At 44.3% G+C, this 25845-nt stretch overlaps 1 protein-coding gene across 1 annotated transcript in view; it reads left to right on the top strand.

Moving 5' to 3' along the window:
- The window catches only part of Eefsec (eukaryotic elongation factor, selenocysteine-tRNA specific), a 195084-nt gene that overhangs the window by 60888 nt on the left and 108351 nt on the right, over positions 1-25845 (top strand). The window contains exon 2 of the mRNA XM_055617441.1: positions 15557-15764. Within this exon, the coding sequence (XP_055473416.1) occupies positions 15557-15764 (208 nt within the window). The remainder of the gene's footprint in view (positions 1-15556; positions 15765-25845) is intronic.

Below are 25845 nucleotides of genomic sequence, written 5' to 3'. Positions count from 1 at the left end.
GGGAGAGAACCAATGCCTGGTGCCAGGTGGAATGGAGGCAGCTAGTTTGCAGGCATTAGAGTGGGGTGTCTTAAGAGATTAGCAGTGTGGAAGGAGAGCCTCAAGATGGGGATGTTTCCCTGGCACTCTGGCCTGCCTGCCTGCCTACCACTTCTTCCAGGGCTGTCTGTGTCCTGGCAGGTCTCTCATTGTTTTCATCCCTCAAGTTGCTAGCTATTGGGCCCACAGGACATTGTGGGCTATGCAGCCCTTCACAGTGAGATGTGTTCCTGCTGCCCTTCTGAAATGGGGCCTGCGGTGCCTCTTCAGTCCCCAGTCTCCATCCAGAAAAATGTCTAATTGTATCTTGAACTCATTTACATTGCTTGCTTCAATGGCCTCACTTGGCAGCTGAGGCCATATGCTAATTCCACCCTTTTCATGAAGGAATTCTGCTGATTTTACTTACTTTTTTATGGTTGATCCTGTCCTTTCTTCTCCCCCCTGGCCCCCAGTTTTTTGTCTGCTCTTTTCCAGGCAGTTTTTCAAGCCGCTCTTTCACTGGCCTTATGAGCCTGTGCCCTCAGGATGTGTTCCTCTCTGGTGGAGCTCAGACCTGAGTTCTGACTCTTGCCTTTCCATGCTCCCAGCTCAAGGGAAATGAAGACTGCCCCACCACGGCTTCTCTACAAACAAGGAGGGCGGTCTGTGTCCTGGTGGCACTTATCTTCCAGGGCATATTGATGTCTGAGACCACATGACAGCTGTTTTTTCTCTGAGTCAAAGTGAGGGTGCCACAGCATCATGAGCCTTGGGAGGGGGACCTGGCTCCTACACCAGGTGAAGTGCCCATAGTGAGGCCTAGAGCAGTCTCTGCTGCCCTAAGCTGAGCCTTCTCTACCTGCTCATGGATAGATGAAGACCCAATCCTCTCTGTTCAGGTTTGCTAAGTGTTTTCCAAGTAGACAAGCCCTGGAATCTGACCTCACTGGGATGACCCTGTACTTGACCTGCAGTGGCTCAGCTTTTCTCTCTCCTTTCTGCTTCTATGCTTCATACAGTTTGTTTTGTTTGCCAGGCCATGTACATGTTAGGACACCACCACTGAGGAGGAAGGAAGGGATTGGTCATTTCTGTGGGGAAGGAGGACATTCTTTGTGCAGTCTCATGCTGTATAAGTTTGTCAGTGATGGAGGCGATGGTACAGTCTCAATATGGAGGCTACATATCCAGGACTGTGAAAAGTTGTGACATTCTTGTGATGAAATTGTCCAACAACACCTCTCTTAAAAATTGTCCATACGTTGAGCAACATGTGACTAATTTCAAAGTGCTGGACCTCTTTGGCCTTGTAGTGCTTTTCATTCACTCCTTGAGTATGTGTTGATGTGTTGAACATGTACTGTGTGCTGGTGGTATAAGGGGAAAGACAGCCTGAGTTCCTGCCTCAGTGGAGAAGCTGCAGAGGAGTGAGCAGTACAGCAGAACTGTCCTGGGGCTTGACGGGGCTGAGGGAGGGTGCCCCTTCTAGGCCAGAGAAATGAGAGGTGATATGGAGGCCTAACACAACCTCCTTGTTAGCTCTGGATGCCAAAGCTAGGCAGGGGAAGTACTGAGCTGTAGTAGCCCATTTGGAAGGCTGAGTGATCCTCAGGTTTGTGGTCACCTACCCTGTTACCTTTAGTTGATTCTTCTTGGCGGCTTCCATCCTTGCCCTCTTCAAGCACTAAAGAGGCTTTCAGGAGCAAGGGGTTTACGTGGGCCTGTATGCTGGTGCCCAGGCTGTTTCTGACGCAGGTAAGTAAGGGCCAAAGAAACTGGTGTTTGTTCTACTTCTTCCAATACTCTTTTCTAGAGAGTACTCTCTTTAGAGAACTCACACTGGGGAGCTGCTGGACAGTCTTGGCTCGCAGGCATGTTTGGTTTGGGCCATAGAGTTTAAACATTTTTTGAATTGGTTGTCAAAGTTTAAAATTTGGCAAATTTCATATAATAGTCCAGATTTTTGGCTTGTCTTAAAATGTGGGAAGACCTGGCAGCTCTGGGCCTGCATTCCTGCCTGTCTATGGTGGGCTGGAGCTGGAGAGACTATCCCCTCCAGCAGGGCTCAGGAGTTTCCACTCCCTGTGGACTCATACTTGCTCTTGCTCTTTGCTCCATCACCTACATAACCTACCCGCAGCCCCAGAGGTGTTTTATGTTTTGGATCACTGTGCCTTATGTCCTTCATTCCAGAAATGTAGGACATTTGTCAGTGAAAACAGGGTCTCTTGTTCCTGGATGTGGCTGTGTGTTTTAGACCCCAGGTAAGGGTTGCAAATCCACCTGTTACCTTTGTAGTGCCCATCAGGTGGGAGAAGCTGAGACACAGACATGGGAAGGCTCTTTGAGTGTCATTTGGTGTAGTTGGGGAACTGGAGTCCAGTGTGTCCCTGTAAAGCCTATTCCACAACCCCCTCTACCACAGTGACCCACACTGCTGAGGTGTGTCTGGAAATGTGAAGGTGGAAAGGCTCCCTGTGGGGCCATGGTTCCGTGTTCAGAGGAAGTGACCCCATGGAATAGACACCAGACAGCTAGGATAGGCCCAGTGCCCTGTGTTCAAGCTGCAGGTTGTACTGCCTCCTGCCTCCTGCCTCCACACTGACTGAACACTTCCTGTATGCTGAGCAGTTCCTGACTTTTCTAAACCCACTTTGCTAGGCATGCCTGACACTCCATCCTGCCAAGGTGAGACTTTTATAGCTAGTAGTTGGTTAGGGACAATGAGCTCTGCTTGCTTATTTTCACGTGGAAATCACATAGGGTACACCAGAATTACCAAAGTTGTGTGAAAAATACTGACTTAAAAAATAAATCAGTGCAATGATATATATATCCCTTAAGTCCAAACAAGGCAGGAGGCTGAGGCAAGAGGATTACTGGAACCCAGGAATTCACAAGAAGTCAGGTAACATAGTGAGACCTTGTCTCCAAAAACAAATAAATAGAGAGAAGTGCTTTCCCAAGTATCTTGGTAGCAGTAGCTCTGGCCCTTTTGTTCTGAGGGATAAGGCGCCCTCCTAACCACATGCTGTGCTGGGTGCATCACAAACTAGTTAGGAGTGGCTGTAGCTGTGCTGGTTGGATGGATGCTGGCCAGAGAACAAGGAGTCTTATGAAGAATCACCAGTTGGGCAGCATTGCAGGCTTCACACAGGAGCCCACATGCTAGGTGTGATTTTTCGCCCTCCACTGTGAGGCTCATTACCCCAGGTAGACAGAGTGGCCTGTGCTGATGGATCAAAAAATTCAGAAATTCCTTGTTACTGTAGTATGCACTGGGTCCTGCTTGGTCAGTGATCTTGTCTATTCATTAGTGCCAGGAAGGTGCCCAGGCTTCATCATGATACTGCATGCTACTCTGTGTCCATTTTAGCCCAGAGCCACAGTGCACTGGGTCTGTGTTTGGGCCGCAGACATCACCGTGTGAAGTTTGCTCCAGCTGCTGGCTCAGGAACCCTTCATAGTTGCATTCCCACATCCCCTCTCACTGGTTGTCCAGAAGTTCTGCATCCATATTTGGTGATTCATCTGTGTTCTCCTTCCTCCCCCAACCCCTCAAGGTGTCTGCCAAAAGTCTGTATAACTCATATCATCTCCCAAGCTGTTATAGTATATGAAGGCAGAGGATAACTTAGTTATTTTTGAATACAGATTCTTAGCAGAAGTAAGAAGTGTGGTGGGGGAGTTTTTATACTCGCTGCATGAAACAGACAATATTTCCTGAAACAGGAGATATGAACCTCAAAGAATTTAAAATAAAACATTCATTTTATTATTTTTTTAAAAGAAGGAAAACTAGGGGGGAAAACTAGAATAGTCAGTCTTTTTATCCTAAGTACAGATGAAATTGATTAAACCTTAAAGACTGGCCTCCGCACACCCGGTTTATTAATTGAAGAATTTCCTCTTACCCAGAATGGGAAGTTCACATTAACATCGAGCTTGCCCTGAGTGCTGGTGACACTTGAGAACTGAACATTTTCCACAATCCTATTTTCTCTTCGGTGCTAGAGGAAATCCTAAAATGGGTAAAATGGGGGAGGGTTGGGGGGGAAGCAGAACCCGTACTTTTAAGGAAGCCTTCTTTCATTTCCTTGTAAAGCATGAAATCAAATTATAGCTCGTGGCTCACAATTATTTTATTTCTACATTTCAAATTCCATTTTCTGCTCCTCCTTGCTGCTCTTGAACAGGGGCTGCACTGTTGTACAAAGTCAGCTGAAGAGATTACCCCAGATAGACTGTGACACAGTAGCTTAAGGAAGCAAGCAAGCAGCCAGGCTCCCCTGCTGGGTCAGGAGCCAAGCCCCGTGAACCCTCCTGCATCCGGAAGGTCCATGGCGTCACTGCTTCTGGCCAGGGAGCCTCTGCTCTGTGTGCAGACCCTGGCTGTGCCTCTAACTCTCCAGAAAGGGCAACACATGCCATTTTTAGAGCTTCTCAAGTGCTGGTGGTAGGAAGTAGCACAAGATGAGGCTGGTACTGATAGTCTGCTGGCTTCTGGGGGCTAAAGGTCATACTGTGTTCCCATCCAGCCCCTAGGTTGGGTCCCTCGGTCTGACCCTGTTAATGCATCTAGTTACTTTCTATCAGTGTTTTGTGTTTTAAATCTTGTTTTATTTTTTATTAGTTATTTTCTACAAGTTATATGCTGCTATACTTACTATCATATAAAGCTCTTTTTAACCTAGGTGCATTTTTTTTTAAAGTATTTTAAAAACACTGTGACATGATCCTTGCTCTTTTGGAAGCTGAGGCAGGAGGATTTCTGTAGCCCAGGAGTTCAAAGCCAGCCTCGGCCACATACAGAATGAGGCCTTACTTAAAAAAACAAACACATACACACACACAAAACAAAACAAAACAAAACCAACCCACCTCATTTTAAACATACCAATATGCAAATACAGCAGAGGTGGCATCCCTGAGAAATCACAAAGGTGGGGAGACTCTAATTTAATTGATGGTCTGATTATTTCAGTAGTATAATGTGTTTGAAATTGCTCCCCCGCCTCCCCCCTCCTTTTTTTCAAGATGAAATGTTTTTTTTTGTTTTTGTTTTTGTTTTTGTTTTTGTTTTTTTTTTGTGTGTGTGTGTGTGTGTGTAGCCTTGACTGTCCTGGATTCACTTTGTAGACCACACTGGTGTTGAACTCATGGAGATCTGCCTGCCTTCGCCTCCTTAGTGCCACCGTGCTTAGCCCTGAAAAGCCTTTTTAATGCTGCCTTCGGTGGTCCACGAATTTACAGCATTCTGGCAGAGGTGTTCTCCTCCAGAGGGACTGAGGCCATCATACTTCTGGAAAGAATCTGTCTCTTGCAGTTTTCAGTCCACAGGGGACTGTCTGACCATAGCCTCTATCTTTGGAAGCTCTGAGATTTCCAGTCTCTTTGCTCTCTCATTCACAGACTCTAGGCACTGCCCCAGCACACTTTGGGTTCCTGTCTCATCTGCTGGCTGGGTATATGACAGGGCATGACCTTCAGATCTTGCCAAGCCATGGCTTTGTCACCTGTGAGGTGTGTGTGGCAGGTTCTTCCTGAGCTGTGTGGGGTGGAGATGATCTACCCTGGACAGTTTCTTTTAGGTTCTCAGGAAATATTCTTTCTCCTCCTGTCCCCAACTCTTTGATTAGTCATCTCTTTTATTTGCCATTTTTAAACTTTCACTTTGAAATGTAATTTTATATCTGTTGAAAAGTTACAAGAATAGTGTTAATAAGAACCATTGTGTCTATTGCCATGATAAAACACCAAGACCAGCAACTGGGGGTGGGGGTGGGACTATTTGATTTACGTATCCTGAGTCACAGTACATCGCAGGAAGCCGAGACAAGAGCTCAACCAGGCAGAAACCTGGGGGCAGGAGCTGATGCAGAGGCCATGAAGAAGTGCTTCTTGCTGGCTTGCTCACCCTGGCTTGCTTAGCCTGCCTTCTTATAGAGCCCAGGAGCACCAGCCCAGGGGGCACTATCCACAATGGGCTGGGCTTTCCATTAGTGATCACTAATTAGGAGAATGCATCACAGGCTTTTTTGCCTGCAGCCTGATCTTAAGGAGGCTTTTTCTCAGCTGAGGCTCCCTTCTTTCAGATGACTATAGTTTATGACAAGTTGAGGTAAAACTAGGCACAGCCAGCACACTGTGTCACCCTGCAGTGAACTTTGACCCTTTTTACATGCCTTTGTCTGGTTCTATTGCTCCAAGACTTAGACTAGGAAGCTTCTTCTTAGCCACTGTGGTCAGTCGCAGACTGTCCACTAGCCTTGCAGAGGGCCTGACTTGAGAAGAGTATCTTCATAGTTGACAGTTTGCCTCATCCCTGTTTCCTTCATGAGAGCCATTCATCAGAGCCATTCTCTTGAGGAGCCTATCCTGGTGGGATGGTGGCTCTTGGAGTGTGTCATGTGACTGCCTAGATGGGTGCTTCTGTTGCATCACTCTTGAAATCCTCTCATTTCCTCAGGAAGATCTATGGCTGGTGCAGGGGTCTCTGTATTGCTTCTCTCAGTGTTGAGCTGCTGACAGCAACAATGCCTGGTTAGGTAGGTTTTAATAATTTTTGTTTTTATTCTGCTTCCTTTTGAGAAGGGGAAAAATGCTGTTGCCTGGCCATAGTGGCATACATTTATAGCCCTTGTGAGGCAAAGGCAGGACGATTGTGTTCTTAAAACCTCCAACAGTTAGGGGGAAGAGGGAGGAGATTTAGGAGTTCCAAGCCAGCCTCAGTTACAGAGTAAGTTGGAGGCCACGCTAAGCTAAATGTGACTTTCTCAAATCCATAACCCCACCAAAAACAAAAACAAAAACAAAAACACACCCCCACAAAAAAAACCTTTACTTAGTACTGGCCTTACAATGATACAACATTACTCTATTTAGTCAAGACCACAGTGCATGTGGTTCAAGATGAAGTACAGAAATGTCTGTGTTGTAGATGGAAGACCAGCTGTGCTTGCTGCAAGCATCCATCAGGGCTTATTGACTCACAAAAGAAGAGGTGGGGAGAGTTAGTTGGACCCTCACCTGAGATTCCAGCTGCTCTTCCCAGCTGTTTGTATATAATTCTCTCCCTAGAGGCCTTGGAGTCGGTTGCTAGTCTATAGTCTGGGAGAGGTTAACTGAAGGGGCTCCAACTATGTAACTATGGGGAATCTGTCATCAACATTGGGTGACAACTTTTCAGTGCAGCTACTTTGAGATCACCCACACTTCAGCCAGTGACCTCTCACCTATGCTCTCTACGTAAAGTCAATAAACTCATTGGTTCCCCAGGGGAACTTTGGAATTGTACTTTGGGTTGTTATTGAGACTGGGTAGATGCTGTGTATGTCTCTGCTTGGAACTCTTCCTGTCCTTCAGTTTTTAGCCAGTAGTGCAGTTTTTCATTTGTAAATGGGGTGACTCAGTGCCAGGCACTGTTAATTCTGTCTTAGGTTCTTTTACCATGATCAGTATTACATTGCTAATCCAATATGTGAAGCACAGGATTTGAGTGTGGTTTCATTGTTTATTTCTTTTCCTCCTGGTGGTTGTAAGGTGTGTGTGTGTGTGTGTGTGTGTGTGTGTGTGTGTGTGTGTGTGTGTATGTATATATATGTGTGTGTGTGTGTGTATGTATATATATATGTGTGTGTGTGTGTGTGTGTGTGTGGTTTGTTTGTTTTTTTTTTTTTTTAATGTATGGGCTGTCTTGTGTTTATTTGCTTTGCTGCTCAATCTCACCTCACCTCCTTCTCCTCAAACCCACAAGCTTCCTCTCTTCTGTCTTTGCTCAACTGGGCAGTGGGCCAGTCCCTTCCATTGACCTGCTGTGTACCCAAGCCTATGTCCCAGCATAGTTCTGAGCCTGCCTCTCCTGTGTTCTTGCCCACCTTGAAATCCACCTGCTGTGTTATGTGTTTGCTTTTTACTTTACCTCACTGAGTCATAATGGGTTGGAATCCTGTTGCTTTGGCTGTGCAGGTGTGCCAAACTCTCATCCTAGGCCAGAAATGTGGGAGTACTCAGTCAGCAGTGTGCTGCTAGCTAGTGACCTCTCTGGCACTTTCCATTAAGTTGTTGGTGTTTTATAATTAGTTTGAACTTTGTTTTGTTTGTAGCATTAAGGATTGTAGCCTGATGCGACAGGCCTTTCTCCAGCCTTTGGACTTACCTTTAATTTTTCATGCAGAAATGTTTGAGTTTTATGTTGAGCTTATTGGCTTCCTGCTTTCACATCTGAGCTATGTACCCTATCTGGGTATGTTTTATCTTAAAGATACACTTTCCTATATGCCTTTTCTTCTAGTACTTTTGTGTTTTTATGTTTAAAACAGTTGTTTGTTTGTTTGTTTGTTTTGAGACAAGGTTTCACTGGCTTCAAACTCAACAATCCTTCTGCCTCTGACTCCCAAGTGCTGGTATTAAAGGAATGTACCACCCCCATCCCTGGCTGAAACTTTTTACTAAATTACATTTATTTCTTCTGTGTATATGTGCGCGTGCGCACATGCTCGGGTGCATGTGCATGCTATGGCATGCATGAGATGTGATCAGAGAACAGCTTGCAGAAGTTGGTTCTTTCCCTCTTACTGTGTGAGTCCTGGGAATTGTTTTGGTGGTAAGTACCTTTATCCATTGAGCTATGTTGCCTGCCCTTATGTTTGAAACTGATTCATTTGGAATCATGGTGTAAGGTATAAAAGGGAAATTCAATTTTATTTTTACCAAGATACTGTCTGCTGCCCCTTGGTCACAGTGGCTTCACTCACTCATGGCTTCTCAGCCTACACAATTGGGCATCCTGTGCATGCCCTCAGCTCTGGAGCTTTCAGCCAATCCTTAGCCTTTATACTGTTTTGGCATTTTTTTGTTCTTGGCCGGAGTCCAACTCCTCTATTTTTCCGCTTTCTTGTCCATCCTGTTGAAATTTCTCCTTGATCTCTTACATGGCCTCTCTTTGTTGTTTCTCCTGTCCCTCCTCTGCAGACATGGCTGGCATTGTTCTTCCACTGGTATCCTGAGGTGGTGATGAATGCAGTGGTCTCAGATGGCACGTGTGTCCCAGGGGACACTGGCAGATTGCCTTCACTTGAGTCTGCTCTCCTTCCTTTGCCACCTGCAGGGTCTTGTCCACCTGCTCTTTGGGATGCCTCCAGGTTCCCAGAGGACTCAGGAATGTGGGACTCTGGCCAACAGGCAGCCGGCAATAGGAAAAGGAAAAAAAAAAAAAAAACAAACAAACAAAAAAAAAAAACCCAAACCTAAAGTCAGACAACACTTGGCTCTAGTGTTTCTTTGGCTGTTGATTGTGGAAGCTGTTATTCAGGTTTGAATGTAGGAAAGTGGAAGAATGGAAGAACCTCTACTACATGGAGCTGAAATGAGGATCAGGGCTAACTGGAAGTCACAGATTCAAACCTGATAGGCACCGACACTGGTGTAGATTCAGGACAGGATTTGATTGGAATGGTCAGAATAGGGTGTAATTGGGAATTCATCTCTCTTCTCAGGGATCTTCCCCTTGGCTATGTTGGATGTAAGCCCAATCTCACCACATTGCTAATTTGTAAAGATTTTATGTGGACTTCTTGAATGGTTGGTGTTGGCCGTGAAGTCACAACACTGTGCAGACTAAAGGACTCCTGTTCCAAGCCCAGGCTTGGTTCCATCTGGTTCTTTCTAATAGTGGCTGCTGTTTATGGGCTTCTGGTTAACTGGGCAGCCCACAGATCCCACTGGACCTGGGTTGGTTCTACCCCCACCCTGGTGCTCTGGGTATAGACACATGGAACTTGTCCTTCTCAACCACTTGATGTATTTGGTCTTCTAGCTTTTGGGCAGATGTTCAGCCTCTTCCACAAGGCTCTCCATCCAGGATTTTGCCCGGTGTTTGTGAGACCCCACCTTTGTAGGTCAGTTGACACAATAAGAATTCCCATCCCAGTGGCAGATACAGTGCTTCAAGCTATCACTAACACCAGATGACTGGTGAGGGAACACTTCATGTACTGTTGGGAAGTGGTGGGAGCATTTCTTCCATGCTGCGTTGATGTAGGGAGCACAGGCCTGTGGGTATATGTGAACTATACAGGAACACCAGGGATTCACAGTAGTCCAGTACCATCCAAGCTTGCCCTACTTCAAGGAAACTATCCAGAGAGAGAAAACAGAAGTGCTCTAGCCATTACATATCTCATCAGATTCTCCTTTACAGAGCCAAAGGGCCACAACGTGATGTCTTCATACACACACACACACACACACACACACACACACACACACAGAGAGAGAGAGAGAGAGAGAGAGAGAGAGAGAGAGAGCTGAGTGTCAATACACAGATAGCTGTGACCTGTGTTGACATCTTACCAATGTTGGCTTCTACCTTTTGGCAAGGTGGTTTGGGGGAAGTATCTATCTTGCCAGAGCCATAATCTTTTTTTATCTCTCTTGAGTCAGGGCTTCCCTGTGTAGCCTTTGGCTGTCTTGGACTCCCTTTGTAGACCAGGTTGGCCTCAAACTCATGAGATCTGGCCTTCCTCTGCCTCCACAAGTGCTGGGATTACAGGTGTGTGTCACCGCACCTGGCTGCCAGAGCCATAATCATATTTACCATAAAATGGAAAGACAGGTAGTCTTGATGAATCAATACAGTACAGTGATGTTGGCATACCTATCAGCCTGCCAGAAGACTCTTCTTGGCATGCCCTCTGGACACTGCCTCTATCCTAAGCATCTACAGGGACAGGAACCTGTGTACATGCACTGCCCATGGACATGAAGGCTTTTTGGTTTGGGACTGAGATCTTGCTGGCATGATCTGAGGTATTCTGATGGAGAGATGTCAGTGGACTGAGCTTCATCCTCTCAATCTTTGTTCCTTGACCATGACAAGATTGTCAACTTCCCTGAGCCTTATTTTTGTCATCTGTAGTACCTGATTATTTCAGATTGGGCTGCAGCTAAACCAAGAGGAGCATAGACCTCCATAGCACATGTAACAACAGCTGTAAAAATAGAAACAGTAATGGCTGCAGACATCCTGTTTCTGTTTGTTTGTTTGTTTTGTTTTTTTGCTGTGGCCACGGGCTGTCCTAGCTCTCCTACACAGTAGAGAGCTGTGACACTAGTTCCCAGCACCTATGTCAGGCAGTCCATTACCATCTATATAGCTCCAGCTCCGGAGAGTCAGATGCCCATGGCCTCTGTAAGTCACCTGCACTCATCGTGTGCATGTACACACACACACACACACACACACACACACACACAGTTAAAATTAATAAAAATAAAATCTTTTTAAAAATAGGGTAAGTTATCACCACAGCATTACATAGATGACAACAGTATATTTATACTGTAACTAAAAAGTCAGCAGTTGAAAACAAAATTTTTTATAATTTTAAATTTAATATTATTTCCCCTTCTTATAATGCCTGTCCTTTTTGATTTTTAAAAAGAAAATACAATTTTACAGATGCTAAAATATATTTAAAGTTTTTTATGTCATTTTCCCAGCCAAAACATTGTTTTCTGAACAGTTTTTTCCTTCAATCCCAGAAAGAAAATGACATCTCACAGATAACTCAGACTTTGTTAAATGCTGACCTTTGTAAGTTTTTCATTATTTTTATTTTTGAAATGATTAAGATATGTAATCTACAGAATTGAAGATTGTAATTTTTTTAAGTAGGGAGAAACTTTAACCCTGTCATAATAGCTCTGCAAACCTTTCAAGGGTTCTGTGGTTGGAATGGCTGATGAAAAGCCCTGATAGATGGCTAAGTATAGAGGGTCCCTTGTAAGCCTTGGGTTTTTGTCTTATTTCCCACCCACTCGCTCACTCTGTCCCTCTAGTCTCAGGGTGATTTTTCTACCCTGGGTTCATGGGAATTCGGAAGGACACTGCCTGATTCATTCCATGAACATACTAGGGAGTATGAAAAGGCAAGACAGGCCAGTTGTATCACTTCCTGTTGTCTGATCAAATGTCTGATGAAGAAACGGGAGGAACTAGAAGCGGCTGCTGGACAGAGGCATTTGCCTGGAGCTGACCCCGGTTTCCATCAGTGCCCTTGTTCTCAGTGCGACAGTCGAGTGGCCCTGACCTCTGCTTTCCTTAGAAGTTCCCAGTGCTGGCCATGCTGCAGAGGATCTCCTGGAACAGAACTGTGTGCTTGCTGTAACAAAGGCTACTTGTGGATGCCAGATAAGACTGCAGATGGAAGCCTTGCTGGCTCCTGGTGCTTGGGTCCTGGCTGTACCAAGCACCTGGTTGTGGGGCTCAGTTTTGGTTTCTGTCCCCAAGATCCCAGCATGAGGGAAGGCCTGATGTGTGGAGCATATAAGCTGGGCTCTCTAGCAGCCAGGCAGGTGAGGCTCTTTGAATAGTTGTGTGTACTGATAGGAATTGGATTTTGAGAAGAGACTCCTTGTCAACAGAGTGGAGGAGGTGGTTGCTCAGGTCACCCCAATAGTGGCTTACTGTACCCAAGCTGGATCTTATGCTTTACATAAAAAGTTGAAGACCAAGCTTCACTTGAGAACTCAGCCTGGGTTGAGATAGACCAGTACCATGGGCAATAAGTGTACTGGGGTAAATGCACTGGGCAGAGTACAACAAAGGTCAGGCAGGTACGGGTGACTATCAACAGGGATGCTTTGATACTTAGATGGATCCTGGGTGGGAACTAAGGACAGGGATTTGATGGGTCTCTCAGGTTCCCATGGTGACAGACAGGCTATGCAGCACAGTGGGTGAGAGCTCAGGCATAGGTGTTCAGATCTCTGCTGCAATACAGTCACTGTATAATACAGACACGCATTCTGCACCTCCAAAGTCCTGTTTTCCTCATCTATGAAGTCTTTAGTGGGGCTGAGGTTCGGAGAGAACCTGGGCAGTTGGAATTAGCCCTGAGTCTGTGCGGAGACAGGTGCCCAGGCCATGACCCACATCCTCTTCATGGTTTGCTTATGGACTTTAGCTCCTCTGGTGGCTGCAGAGCCAGTTCCGTGGCCCTGGAACGAGGCCCAAGGCTTACTATGGGTGGGAACATTTGTAGGTGGCTAGATGCTTCTTATTGGTGGGATGGAATCAGACTTATTTCATGGGAGACAAATAAGCATATGCAACAAGGGGCAATTTTGTGTAGCTCATGGCAGCAGGCCATGGTAAAACTACCACTGGTTAAAAAGAAGGAAGATCACATTGATGAGTTTGTGTGTTTGGAGAGCAATAGGATGTTTTAATAGGAAAGCAACCCTGCCAGATCTGTGTTTCTTTCTTTGCTTTTAAGTTCTTAAAATATTACTAGATTTTAATGACTTTTTAAACTCCTATTTGAAATAGAAAGGAATAGAATGTATGTGTGTGAGGGGGTGTTCGTTCCTACCACTCTTTTTTTTTCCCTCCATTTTTTTTACATGCCCTTATTATTTCATGTTGATCTGCAGTGCACATGCAGGCACATGTATAATCTTCTATATTGTTACAACACACCTTATTCTGCCCTGTGCTCTTCTCCCCACACTGCAGACCCGTTCATAGTTGTAAAAGGGCCCTTTATTCTTCTCAGTGGCTGTATACTATTCTATTTCATGGCATAACTATGTCATGCATGTTCCCTACTGATGACATTTGCATGTCATCCAACTTTAGTAACAATAGATATGTTGCAAGTGTGTCCTATGTGTTTATGAGCGTGTCTGGGTCAAAGACTATGCCTTTTCTTTTACATATATTGGTGTTTTGCCTGTGTGTGTGTGTCTGTACACCATGAGTATAGTACCCTTGGAGGCCAGAAGAGGGCATTAGATCCCACAGAACTAGAGTTATAGACAGTTGTGAACCACCATTTGGTTGCTGGTAATCAAACTCTCATCCTCAGCAAGAACAGCCAGTATTCTTAACTGCTGGGCAATCTCTTTCCAGCCCCAATTATATATGGCACCTGTCTCCAAGATGTTTTCATACCAGTCTAAAGGTCTCCAGCAGTGTTAATCAGTTATGTATTTTTAGCAAGTTCTTTTGGGAACCCTAGAGGATGGATTGTGGAAGGCCTGACTGAGGCAGTGTTCCTAGATAACTGATTAGAACTGAAATGGAGATGGTTACCAGAGGCAAGTTGGTAGCACCTCTATTCTGCGAAAAGCTGTTGGGTCATGAAAATACATGGGTGAGGCAGTATCTTTCTCACAGCTGTAGGGAGAATATGGGACACTACCAACCAGTGACTTAAACAAGGACATGCCTCTATTGATGCTGCTGCATGCACCTGTCCTTCTGGCTGCATTGTATCCCTTCCTGACCAGGTAAGATAGAGGAAGACTGGCAAAAGAGGACATCTGGACCATGTCAGGCCTGCCTACACTCAGATACACTGCCACTCCTTGGGGCCAGGGCTTTATCTAATGCTGACTAGGCAGCCTCTGAGAGCAGTTTTAACAGTTCCCTTTGGCACCAGAAGCCTGTGTGACCTAGAGCATGTACTGCCATGTCTTGAGCCTTTCTCCATCTGAAACGGGTAATGAGGATTAAGCACACTACCTTAGCACACATTGTTAATGTGGCAACCAAGGACAGAAGGTCTTTTCCTGGCCTCATTCTTTCTAGCAGTAGGTGGGGTTGGTCATCAGACTTACTTTCAGAGCAAGCTTCTTCAGACTTGCTAGTGATCATAATGTTGTCCTGAAAAGTCCTTATGAGGAGGTCTTGTAAACTGAAGATATAATTACCATTCATTTCGGTGGTGGTGGTGATAGGGGTGTCTGTTTTCCTGCTTTCCCTAGCCTACACCTTTTTTTTTTTTCTTCTAAATTATTAAAATACCTCCAAGTCCCCTTATAAAGAACATGGCCACTCTGCTTCTTAACACCTGTGCTTCTAACGTAGTGGCTGGCACTTGCCCTTCCTGACTACTGTATCATATGAACACCTGCTTTTGTCCAGCTTAGGCATGCTATGTATGTATACACAGTCATCTGTGTGTGCAGCAGTTCTGTGTGCGGCAACCTTCTGGAAAGAGCAGAAGCTCCATAAACAGAGTTTAGGACCAAAGTTAGGTGGCGGGCAGCAGGCTTTGAGGAGTTGTAGGCAACCCAGTATTGTAGGGAGAAGTGCTCTGAGCCTTTTACTCCTCCATACAATGATGGGCCCTGTACTTTTTAGCCTTGCTGTCTTTCTTAGTAGGGCAGGGAGCTAGGTATTTGAGCCTTTCCTGCTCAACATCTACCCTTGTTGATTGAAATGAAAATGAGAGCAGAGGTACAGTGGAGAGGTGGGGCCTCTGCCGGGCATTCTTTACCTAAACTCAGTCCTTCTGTGCACAGCAATGGGAGCCTGAGAAGACCCTCAGCTTCCTCACCCGTCCTGGTGCTTTTTGGGGGTTGATGTGGTTATCCAGTCTGTATACTCACTTAGACTGGCCAGGAAGTGCCAACCATTCCTCCCAGTCTGCCCACTATTACAGTGCTTTGCTGGGACTGGAATGGTGACTTCCTGGGAGGCTCACTAACCCAACACTTCTTTTAACCTTACCTTTTATTGTCCCAGGTGCTCAGATCATTGATCTGATGATGCTCGTGATTGATGTGACCAAGGGAATGCAGACACAGTCCGCAGAGTGCCTTGTGATTGGCCAGATCGCCTGCCAGAAGCTGGTTGTGGTGCTGAACAAAATAGACCTGTTAGCTGAAGGGAAGAGGCAGGCAGCGATTGAGAAAATGACCAAGAAAATGCAGAAGACTCTTGAGAACACGAAGTAGGTTTGCTAATGAAGTTCATGTGTAAGGTGGCTTCTCATTTACCACTCTGGGCAGTCAGGTCAGCCTCACATCCTGGTGAGTGAGGTATGCCTGTTCACACAGCTGCTGCTGCCTTGAGCTAAATCAAGGTTAACATTCTGATAAGATTCCAGAAAGCACTGGAGCATAAGGAAATGGGGTGCCCTCACTCGTGGCAGCAGCACAGTTGGAGGCTGGTCTTGGGTGACCAGTCTCCATCCTGTCACTTCCTTCTGAGCTGTGGTACATGCCTCTGTGTGTGTGTGCTGAGAGCCAGGTATGGGAGCTACACTTTAGAGCCCAAATGTGTGCCTGGCTTTTAAGGCCTGGGACCCTAGGGCATGGGTCCTATGCTTTGTTGTCCCATGAGAACTCAGGCTTCAGTGCTGGAGCCTGGGTATCATGTTCTACAACCTTTTGCTTCTCTATGGCTCTACTGTCAACCCCAGACAAAAATCACAGAGCCTTGCAAATGGGTAACTATAGACAGGTGACTGTGGCTGCTGGCAGCCAGAGCATATGCAGTTTTATCTTGTGAGACGGGATTGGCATGTTCCTAAGGAACTCTGAGCACAGAGCAATCAAATGAGGTTTAACATCAGGCCAGCACTGGCTACAGGGGGAAAGCTAGCCTGGTTGGTGGACTCAGGGGCCCTGGGGAGAAGAAAGAGAAAGTAGGTCAGTGGGTTGTGGTGTTTTCCCAGGGAGAAAAGGGATGTATGTGGTTGAGGTTGTGCAGGACGAAGGAGGTAAGATGTAGGAAACCCCAGTTACCTCTTTGCAGTTGGAGCAGCAAGGTCTCAGTGCAGTGGGCAGAGTTACGAAGCAAGAAGTAGAAACCGTAGGGCTATAAGCCACCTGGTTGCTCAGGGGCCACAGAACTTACAGATTCTGATGTGGCCAAGAAAATGAGCTAGTGACCTTGTTGAGCACACAGAGCTAGCATGTCTCATTGTTCAGTGGCTCCCTCTCTTTCTCTGGCTATCACTTTTGGTCAGTTCTGAAGAGCCGTCACTGGGAGACAGGGCTGCCTCCTCTCTGCTATGCTGCTTCAGACAATATCCTCTTCCTGTGCCTCTCCTTCTCCAGCCTGTGGAGGGCAAGCAAGTAGAGAGTGTTTTTGTTTCCCTGTCATAAAGATTGATATGCCTTCCCATTTATGATTTTTTTTCCGATGCAACACCTGCAGCTCTCCTTCAGAATGTTCAAGTTGGTTAAATTAAAGCTTCAGCCTTGTGAATGGGCCATATATGTCATAAAAGATTTCCTTGCGCTGCCTTTTGTTAGCAAAATTCATCAATCTGATAAAATCGACACATTTAGATAAGTGTTGCATAAGAATTCAGGCTTCGTTATTCCTAACGGAAGTGGATATGAGACTGTGAAAAGGAAGATAAAAAAATTATATCTTCTTTTTAGTGAGTTATTTGATCTCTCTGCCATTTTATTTACTTGTCAGAAAGGGGAGAGCACATTTTTTGGAGACTTGCATAAACCCTATCAGCTTCGGCTCACTCACTTCATGGATGGGGTCTTCAGGAGTCTGAGGACACTTGTGAAAAACTTGCAGCTCTGACCAATCACATGGAGGGGAGAGCCTCTCTTGTTTTTAAATCATCCTTTTTATTTAAGTGTATTGGCTGGAGGTCAAATTATGAACTTTACCAAATTGCCAGAGGAAATTGTCATCAGAGGGGCATCAGAGCACTTCCTCTCTTCCCATACCCAGAGGTTCCACAGCAGAGGGCAGGGTTGTTGCTTAAGGGTGGAGTCCTGGAGTGCTGTATCCAGGCTGAGATTTTGGGAACTTGATATATTATTTGCAGTGTCATTTTCTTCCCTTTGCTGTCCTTGTTAACTAGATGTGAGGCGATCTCAGTGCAGGAAGAAAAATGTGGAATGGTAAAACCTCCGCATGGTCAAAACCTGAAAAAATGTTTAAGATAAAGCTTATTTTTCCCTACATGATGTTTGGATTTTAATAGAAGACTTTAAAAGTACAGAAAAGTAGCTGAAAGGAAGGACTGTCTAAAGGTATTTTTTGTCCCCCTAAAAAAGCAGGTGCTGACATTTGGGTTCGTGATTTTCTAGCTTTTAAGATGTATAGCATTATTCCTACACACCTTGTTTTGAAGAGACAGAGTATCGCTGTGTAGTCCAGGCTGAACTTAAACTCTAAAACCTCCTGCCTTAGCCTCCAGAGTGCTGGGGTCACAGGTGTGTGACACCTACTCTCTTCCAAGTTCTTTTGTTTTCTTGTGTTGGTTTTGAAATTGTGGCAAAATACACGTAGCTATCATTTTAACCATTTGTGAGAGAATAAGCTAGTGACATCAAATGCTTTCAGCATGTGTCCACCATACCTTTCTATGATCCCTGTGAACTACTCCCAGGCAGGAATTGTCCTGTTCTCCCCTCACTGTTCTCCCATGGCAGCCTCTTTTCTGTTCTCTGTCTCTGTTGTTTGCCTGTTCTGTGGTCATGGGTGGATTTCATAGAGTATTTAAGATCTATGTATGTATGTATGGCTGTGTCAGGATTCTGCTGCCGAGGCTTAGCCTGTTGTGTTTGTGCCATGTGTTTATCTACCTCCCACCCCTACCACCGATGGGCCTGTGGGCTGTTCTAGCTGTTGTAATGATGAGCTGCTGTGAACTTTGATTTCAGTCTCTCTGGAGCTTTGTACCCAGGTATCTAGGAGTGGGGACTGCCTTGTACAGCAGTCCGTATCTTCCTTTCTGAGGCACTGCAGAGCTGCCTCCATAGTAGCTGTCACATTCACATTCCCAAGAGCCGTGCATGAGGGCACCAGTGTGTCCATAGTTTCTCAACACTTGCTGTTTCCCTTGAGATAGGGTCTTACTGTGTAACCTAGCCCTATCTGCAACTTACAGCATGCACACTCAAGTACTGAGATTATAGTTTCAAACCACCACATCTGGCTGTTTCTGTGTTAACCCTAGCCATCTTTGCGAGGGGCCACCTTACTGTGGTTCTAATTTGCATTTCCATTGTAGCTGGTGCTGAGCATGTTGTTTGGTCACCTCTATATTTCTGTTGAGAAATAGTTGATCATATCCCTTGCCAAGCTTTAGAATGAGTTGTTTTTCCATTGTTGAATTGTAGGTCTGTAAATAAATCTCTTATCTGAGATATGATTTGAAAGTATTTTCCCCATCTTGTAGGCTTTTTACTTTAATAGACAGAAGTTCTGAATCCTGCTGAAATCTCATTTGCCTTTTGTTGCTGCTACTGTCTGTGGTTTTGAAGTTATAGCTGTGAGACTGTTGTCAAATCCTGTGTCATGAATGTGTCCAGTGGTTTTTTTTCTACCTGTAGTTTTAGCTCTTATATATCTCTGTTGTTCCATTTGAGTATCTTCTGCACTGGTGTGAAGTAAGAGTTCAGCTTCCTTCTTTTGCTTGTAGCTTTTCAGTTTTTCTAGTATCATCTATTCATAGAGTAAGCTTTCCTTTTTTTTTTTTATGCTAAAAATACAACCCACTATGTAGACTTAGTTCTTGGCTTTCTGTTGTTGATTAGTCTCTTTCTGTTGCTGTGATAAAATACCAGGACCAAGGCAACTTATAGAGGGAAGGGTTTATTTTGGCTCACTGTTCCAGAGGGATGAGAAGAATCTGTCATGGCAGGAAGGCATGGCCGCAGGAAGTCAGGAGCTCATATCTTCAAATGCACAATCAGGAAGGAAAGAATGTAAATCAGAAGTGGCACAAAGCATTTATTCTCAAAGCTCACCCCAGCGATTTGCTACCTCCAGCAAGGCTGCACTATCTAAACCTCCCCAAACTAGGGACCAACTATGCAAAATATCTGAGCCTGTGGGGGACATTCTCATTCAAAGCATGACAACTGTATTCCATTGATCTACATTTCTGTCCTTATGGGAGTTCCTCACCGCTTTGACAGCTAGCTCTGCAGTGAGTTTCAGAGCCAGGAGTCCTTATAGCACTGGTCCTTTTTGAAATTGTTCTGATGGCTGGGATCCTACAATTCTGTATGAATTTGAGGATCAGCTTTTCCCTGTCTCTGAAAAGACTGCTAGATTTTGATAGGGATCTGAAGATAGCTTTGGTACATTTGATACCTAAAAAGTATTGTCTCCCAGTCTGCAAACACTTGAGTGTCTCCCATCTGTCTAGATCAGTAGTTCACAACATGGGGGGTGACAACCCCTTTCAGGGTCAAACTACCCTTTCACAGATATGCTTCATATCATTTATTTACATTACAGTTCTTAACAGTAGCAAAATTATAGCTATGTGGCAGTAACAAAATAATTTTATGGTTGGGGAGCACTACAACAGGAGGAACTATATTAAAGGGTCACTGCATTAGGAAGGTTGAGAACCACTGATCTAGTTCTCTAATTTTTTTTTTTCTTCAATGTTTCATAGCTTTTATTGTTCAGGTCCTTCCTGTGGCTGGATTTATCCTGGTTGAGTTCTGCAGAGGATTTTGCAAATGCAGTCACTTTTAGTTTCACTCTGGGTTGTTTATCTCTAAAATATGAAAACAACTAATTTTATATGTCAATGTTTCTGTGTTTATTAATGTTTTACATAGCAGGTTCTCAAATTGCTACCACTCTGTTCCCACCCTGTAGGCTAGGCTCAGTTTTCCTTTTTATGCCTAGATGAGCCTGAATTGAGCACCTCTGCACAGCATTACACTTTGTATCTGTAGTTATGCCCTCATAGTAGAATCTCAGCTGTGAGATTGTGGAAGCAAAAGCTATGAAAGCTCAAACTCTTTTTGAACATTTGAACATTTCCCAAAAAAAGGGGGCTTCCATTTTATACGGGCCTCTGCAGCAAAGTTTGGCTGCGGTGTAAGATAATTTGAAAGTTTAGGATGGGAATGGTATTTTACTCATGTTTTGGTATGCAGGTGATCACCGGTGAAACAATGCTTTCTTGTCATATATTAAGCAGTTGGACGTTCATGTGTGTGATTTTTAGCATGTGTGTTTGTCCCTTTGCCTCTTAGAATTTTAACCTTAGAATTTTGGTTTTCAGAAGTGTTGATATTAGTGAGGATGTTGCTGCTAGCCTTTTGCCCATCACACTTGCTAGGAACAAGGCAGCAGCATTTGTTTCTTCCCATTTTAGTCGCTTTTGTTTTGACATCTCAAGTTTCTAATTTTCATGTAGTCAAACTCTTTGATTGTTTTTCTTTGTGATTTCTTTATCTCTGAAAGCATTTAAAATTACTCTTGCATAAACATTTATCAATGTTAACAGAAATCAGAATAGAAGATAAAAATGTACTCACAATCTCCCCAGTGCAGCAAATTAAAATGCTTCCTCGGAGGATCCCTGTCAGTCTTTCCCACATGGATATAATTTGAGGTGGTTGTTATCACCACATTGACACTGTTCAGTGTTCTGGGACTTTCTGTTTATTTTTCCACTAAGTGTTATCATCTGACAGTACCCTTGATGCATCTTTCTTCCAGATTTTTGGTTCTTTCTTCTCTTAAAATACTTTATATTTCCCTCTTTCTGTTACAAGCCAGCTTACAGCCCTGTATTTCCCAGGCTCTCCTGAAATTGTTGTTTTGTTTTGTTTTCCAAACAGGGTTTCTCTGTGTAGCTCTGCCTGTCCTGTACTCTCTTTATAGAACAGGTTGCCCTCAAACTTACAGAGATCCACCTGCATCTGTGGATACTGGGATTAAAGGTGTGCACCACCATGCCTGGCTCTCCCCTGATCTTGAAACCCTCCCAGGAATTGGACTTAATATCAGTCTCCAGGGATTCATTTGTGACTGTAGACTCTACAGGCCTTCATCATGCTGGTGCTGTGGTCTCTTGCTGGTGCTTTGGCCAATTGCCACATGCTCTTGGGAAATACTTCCTCCCTGAGGTGCTGTTTCTTTGTGAACTTAGGAGCTGGTGAGTTCAGTCTCACAGCCTTTCTATGGGAAGCACTTGGCAGCCTATATATAGCAGGTCCTTAGCAGAAACAATGAGGAAGCTTGGCACTGTGCCAGGGATTCCCACATATAGATCATTAAGTTAGCTGGATCATACAGTTACCCCAGACATCAGTTTTGCAACTTGCTTGACTGTTAAGAAAACAATACTTGGTAAATAGTAGCCATTTTGAAGTCTACTAACCCAAACTTAAAACTTCCATTCTTTTTGCTTAGATTTCTTTCACTTTGTTTATAAATTCATATATTTGTAATGTATGTATGTTGTTGTTATCTGGGGCTGATCAGCCTGGATGCACAGCCGGTGTGTCTGGGACAGTGAGCACTAGGATGTCTCTTTATGGATAGACTGCAGGAGATGGGAGTAGGTCAGGAGATGCCATGATTGCACAACAGGGCTGAGGTCATGCCATCTGGTTAGAGCCCTTGTTCTGGAACTTCACAGTAGCCTAGGAATTCCTGGACAGCTCTTCTCTTTGAGGCCAAGAGCCAGGATGGCTCATGTGCAGCAGGCCTAGAAAATAACACAGCTATTTCAACCAGGGGAATGTGATCAGGCATCTAGCAATGAATAAAAACCACTGAATTTCCAGATACTTTATGGTAAGTCTTTAGAGTCCTCTGCATGTTTGTGCACATGCACACACAAATATACATGCACATACACCACACACACACACACACACACAAGTGGAAGCAGAGCCATAGTAGCTGTGCAGATCTCTCTCACCTAGAACAGAGCTTCCTTCCACCCTGTGCCCTGTGCAGAGGATGCTGGGCTCTGGTTCCTGAAGAGCTGAGAGTACTCTAGGACTCTGGCAGCCCTGACCAGTCCCTGGCTTTTCTGATGTCAGGACCTGAGACCTGCTCCTGGGCAAATATTTGGTGAGCACATGCCCAGAGATTGGGGTGTTTACACTTTTGTTGTTGTTGTTGTTTTGTTTTTTACTTTATGGGGAGAGGCCTGCAGAAGAGAGAGCCCAAGGAGGCAGGGGTCTCTTGACAGTATAAAGGACATATATAGGAATAGGCTTTGGTGATATGACAAGAAGCATGGGTCAGAAGAAAGCATCTTTTTCTGTTAGTGTCACACAGAGGTAGAAACCTTGGCAAGGGCTCCAGCCTCTTGCTTACCCATGGCTCCAGGAATCCTTGGACTTAGTTTTTATGCCATTTGTAGAGCCTGGCACAAGTGGGATTTCATCAGACCCCCCCACTTAAGAAAGAAGGAGACTGTTGTTAGAAAACCAGGCATCCGCAGCCTGAAGAGCAGAAACTGGGCTCTTTGAAAATGGCTGGGTGGGAGGGTATTTAACACAGAGGACTTTTCCTTAAAGAGAAGCAAAATCTTGTGCTGTAGGAAGGCCTGTAGAGGTCCTGAGAAGAGGTCAGCAGATGAAGGTTGGGTGAGAGACAAACTTGGCCAAAGGGACTCCAAAAGGCTCCTTGAGATGGACAGTGGGGTCTGGTGGTGCTGAGTTTTTCCCAGGACTCTTCCCTTCGGTGACCTCTCCTTGGGCCCCTACCAGGGGATGGGATTAATGGCAGTGGCCCAGGGTCTTGAGGAAGGGAAGGCATGTGACTTCGAGTGAGAGACTTCTACAGTGTGGGCCAGTTGAGTCTGGGATGTAACACAACTGCCACAGTTGTTGGAAAAAGTTAAATTGCATAATCTCTAAATCTGCCTTACCTGTTTCAGAGGAATGTCTCAGTGCAGTCCTGTGTCTTTACAGCACCCCCAAGGTTAACCAGGCTCTATGCCTTCAGCAGGTAACAGTATCTAGCTAGACGCTAATAGCTTTGTTTTGTTTTTCTTGTGTTTATTTTTGTAGCTTCAGTAGTAGACTTTTTTTTTTTTTTTGTCCCTGGATACTGAGCTGCCATTAGTTAATTTTTAAAAAATCCCTTAGAGCAGAAAATAATTTTTAAAATGATACATTCATACCTTAAGCATAATATTTTCACTGAAAATGCTTGAATTGGTGTTCACTTAATAGAATCAGTGTCTCTGTGACAGAAGAGTGGCCATATTCATAACACTCCTCTTCTTCCTCCTGTGTGGATGCTTTGCTGGCACCTGTCCCTCCTCTCTAGGGTGTCTTGACTGTGTGAACAGCTCTGTATTTGGAATTTGGGGCATCTTCTCTTCATGGTCTGATTTTGCAACATGTATGTTTCCTGCTTCATGTGTAATTTCAGTTTTCCACAGATGGTCACCCTCTTTGTCTTGGATTCTTTGGATGCAGTGCTTTGTGGGTAGGGTATAGGGGAGAGGACAAGTCTTTATGGTGTACCTAGGTACTGGGAACTACACTGGCAGGGGCTTTCCATTCCCACCTCTTTGATAACCCCACAAGGTGGATGTCGCTCCTCCCCACCACTCTGACAGAAGAAAGTCTTAAAGCTGAACTGGCTTCAGGAGTTTGTTCTAGGTCATACGTCTAGTGAGTGATGGGAAGTGATTCAAAGCCAGCTCTGTGCAAAGTAGGCCTAATCTTCTAGTATGTTCAGTTCTCAAAGCAACATAGCTATTTATTATATGATAATTGTTGGGAACTTTGTTCATATTTTTATTTCAGAAAGGCTAACAACTTTCTGATTGTATCATGAGAAAAGTCTTATTTTGTGTTATCAAATTTCAATAAATATAAATAATTTTAAAGATATAAACTATATATATTTGTTAAATATAACAAGTAACTATCGTATAGGAATCATTAACAAAGTTTTGAGTTAGAATTTTAAAAACCAGTTACATGATAGGCATAATTACAGCATCCAGCATTCTGTCCATTTTCATATTACGACAGGGACACCTGCACATCCATGTTCTTACAGCACTATGTACAATTGCCTGAGCTATGGAATCAGCCAGGTATCTGTCAACAGTGGAGCAGATAAAGCAGGTGTGGCCTTTATACACAATGGAGTTCTGTTCTGCCATAATGAAATTATGTCATTTGCAGGGAAATTGATGCAACCAGAGAATATCAAATTTAGTCAGACTCAAAAATATATGGCACATATTTTCTTTCATTTTTGGATCCTAGATATCATACAGATACATAAAATCATATATGGATATGTGAGACATGAAAGTAGAAATGAAACTATCTGGAGAAATAATAGCAATAACAGAAAGGGGAGCATGGCTGGTAAATATGTCCAATTACATGACATATATGAATGAAAATGTCTTTATGAAACTTACCACTATGTGTCTTAGTGGGCCTTACTTGTCAACTTGACACAACCTAGAGTCCTCTGAGAAGAGAAACCTAAGTTGAGGAATTGTCTAGATTAGGTTAATTGGTGAGCATATTTGTGAGAAATTGTCTTATTTTTTTAAAATTATGTAGGATTGTGCTTCTGAATAGAAGACATTAGATTCCCCTGGAATTAAAGTTACCTGCAGCTGTTAGCAGCCTGTAATAGTGGTACTTACTCTTAATTGCTGGAACACTCTCTCAGCCTTCATCTGGATTATTGTAGGAGGGCCCCAGCCCACTGCAGGCAGCACCATCCCTAGACAAAATGTTCCTCAATTTTGTAAAAAAGCTAGCTAGGTATGAGCCTGGAAGCAAAGTGAGCCAGCAAGTGGCATTTCTTCATGGTGTCTACTTCTAGTTACTGCTTTGAGCTCCTGCTTTGAGCTTATGCCCTGATGTCCATCAGTGAGGAACTATGGTCTGGAAGTGTAAGCCAGATGACTTGAAGTCTTTTGGTTAGAGTATTTTATCACAACAATAGAACGGAAACTGGAATCCTATGTAAAATAAATATATACCATTACAATTTTATCTAAAAAACAAAAACCAATTGCAGACATAAATTACTGGATTCTTTTTGGTTTGGTTTTATTTTTTCTTGAGACAGAGTTTCCCTGTATAGCCTTGGCTGTCCTGGACTCGCTTTGTAGACCAGGCTGGCCTCAAACTCACAGTGATCCTCCTTCCTCTGCCCACCTGAGTGCTTGGGACTAAACTCATGTGCCACCATGCCTGGCTTAAATAGCTGAATTCCTAATGACCCTTAGACACAGGGGCTAGAACTGTTGATTATTCCCGCTTCCAGAATCTTACATTTGTTTTCCAGATAATGCA

This window comes from Psammomys obesus, unplaced genomic scaffold (assembly GCF_907164565.1).
Source record: "Psammomys obesus unplaced genomic scaffold, mPsaObe1.curated_primary_1811, whole genome shotgun sequence".
NCBI lineage: Eukaryota > Metazoa > Chordata > Mammalia > Rodentia > Muridae > Psammomys > Psammomys obesus.
This window is presented reverse-complemented; position numbering and strand designations above follow the sequence as displayed.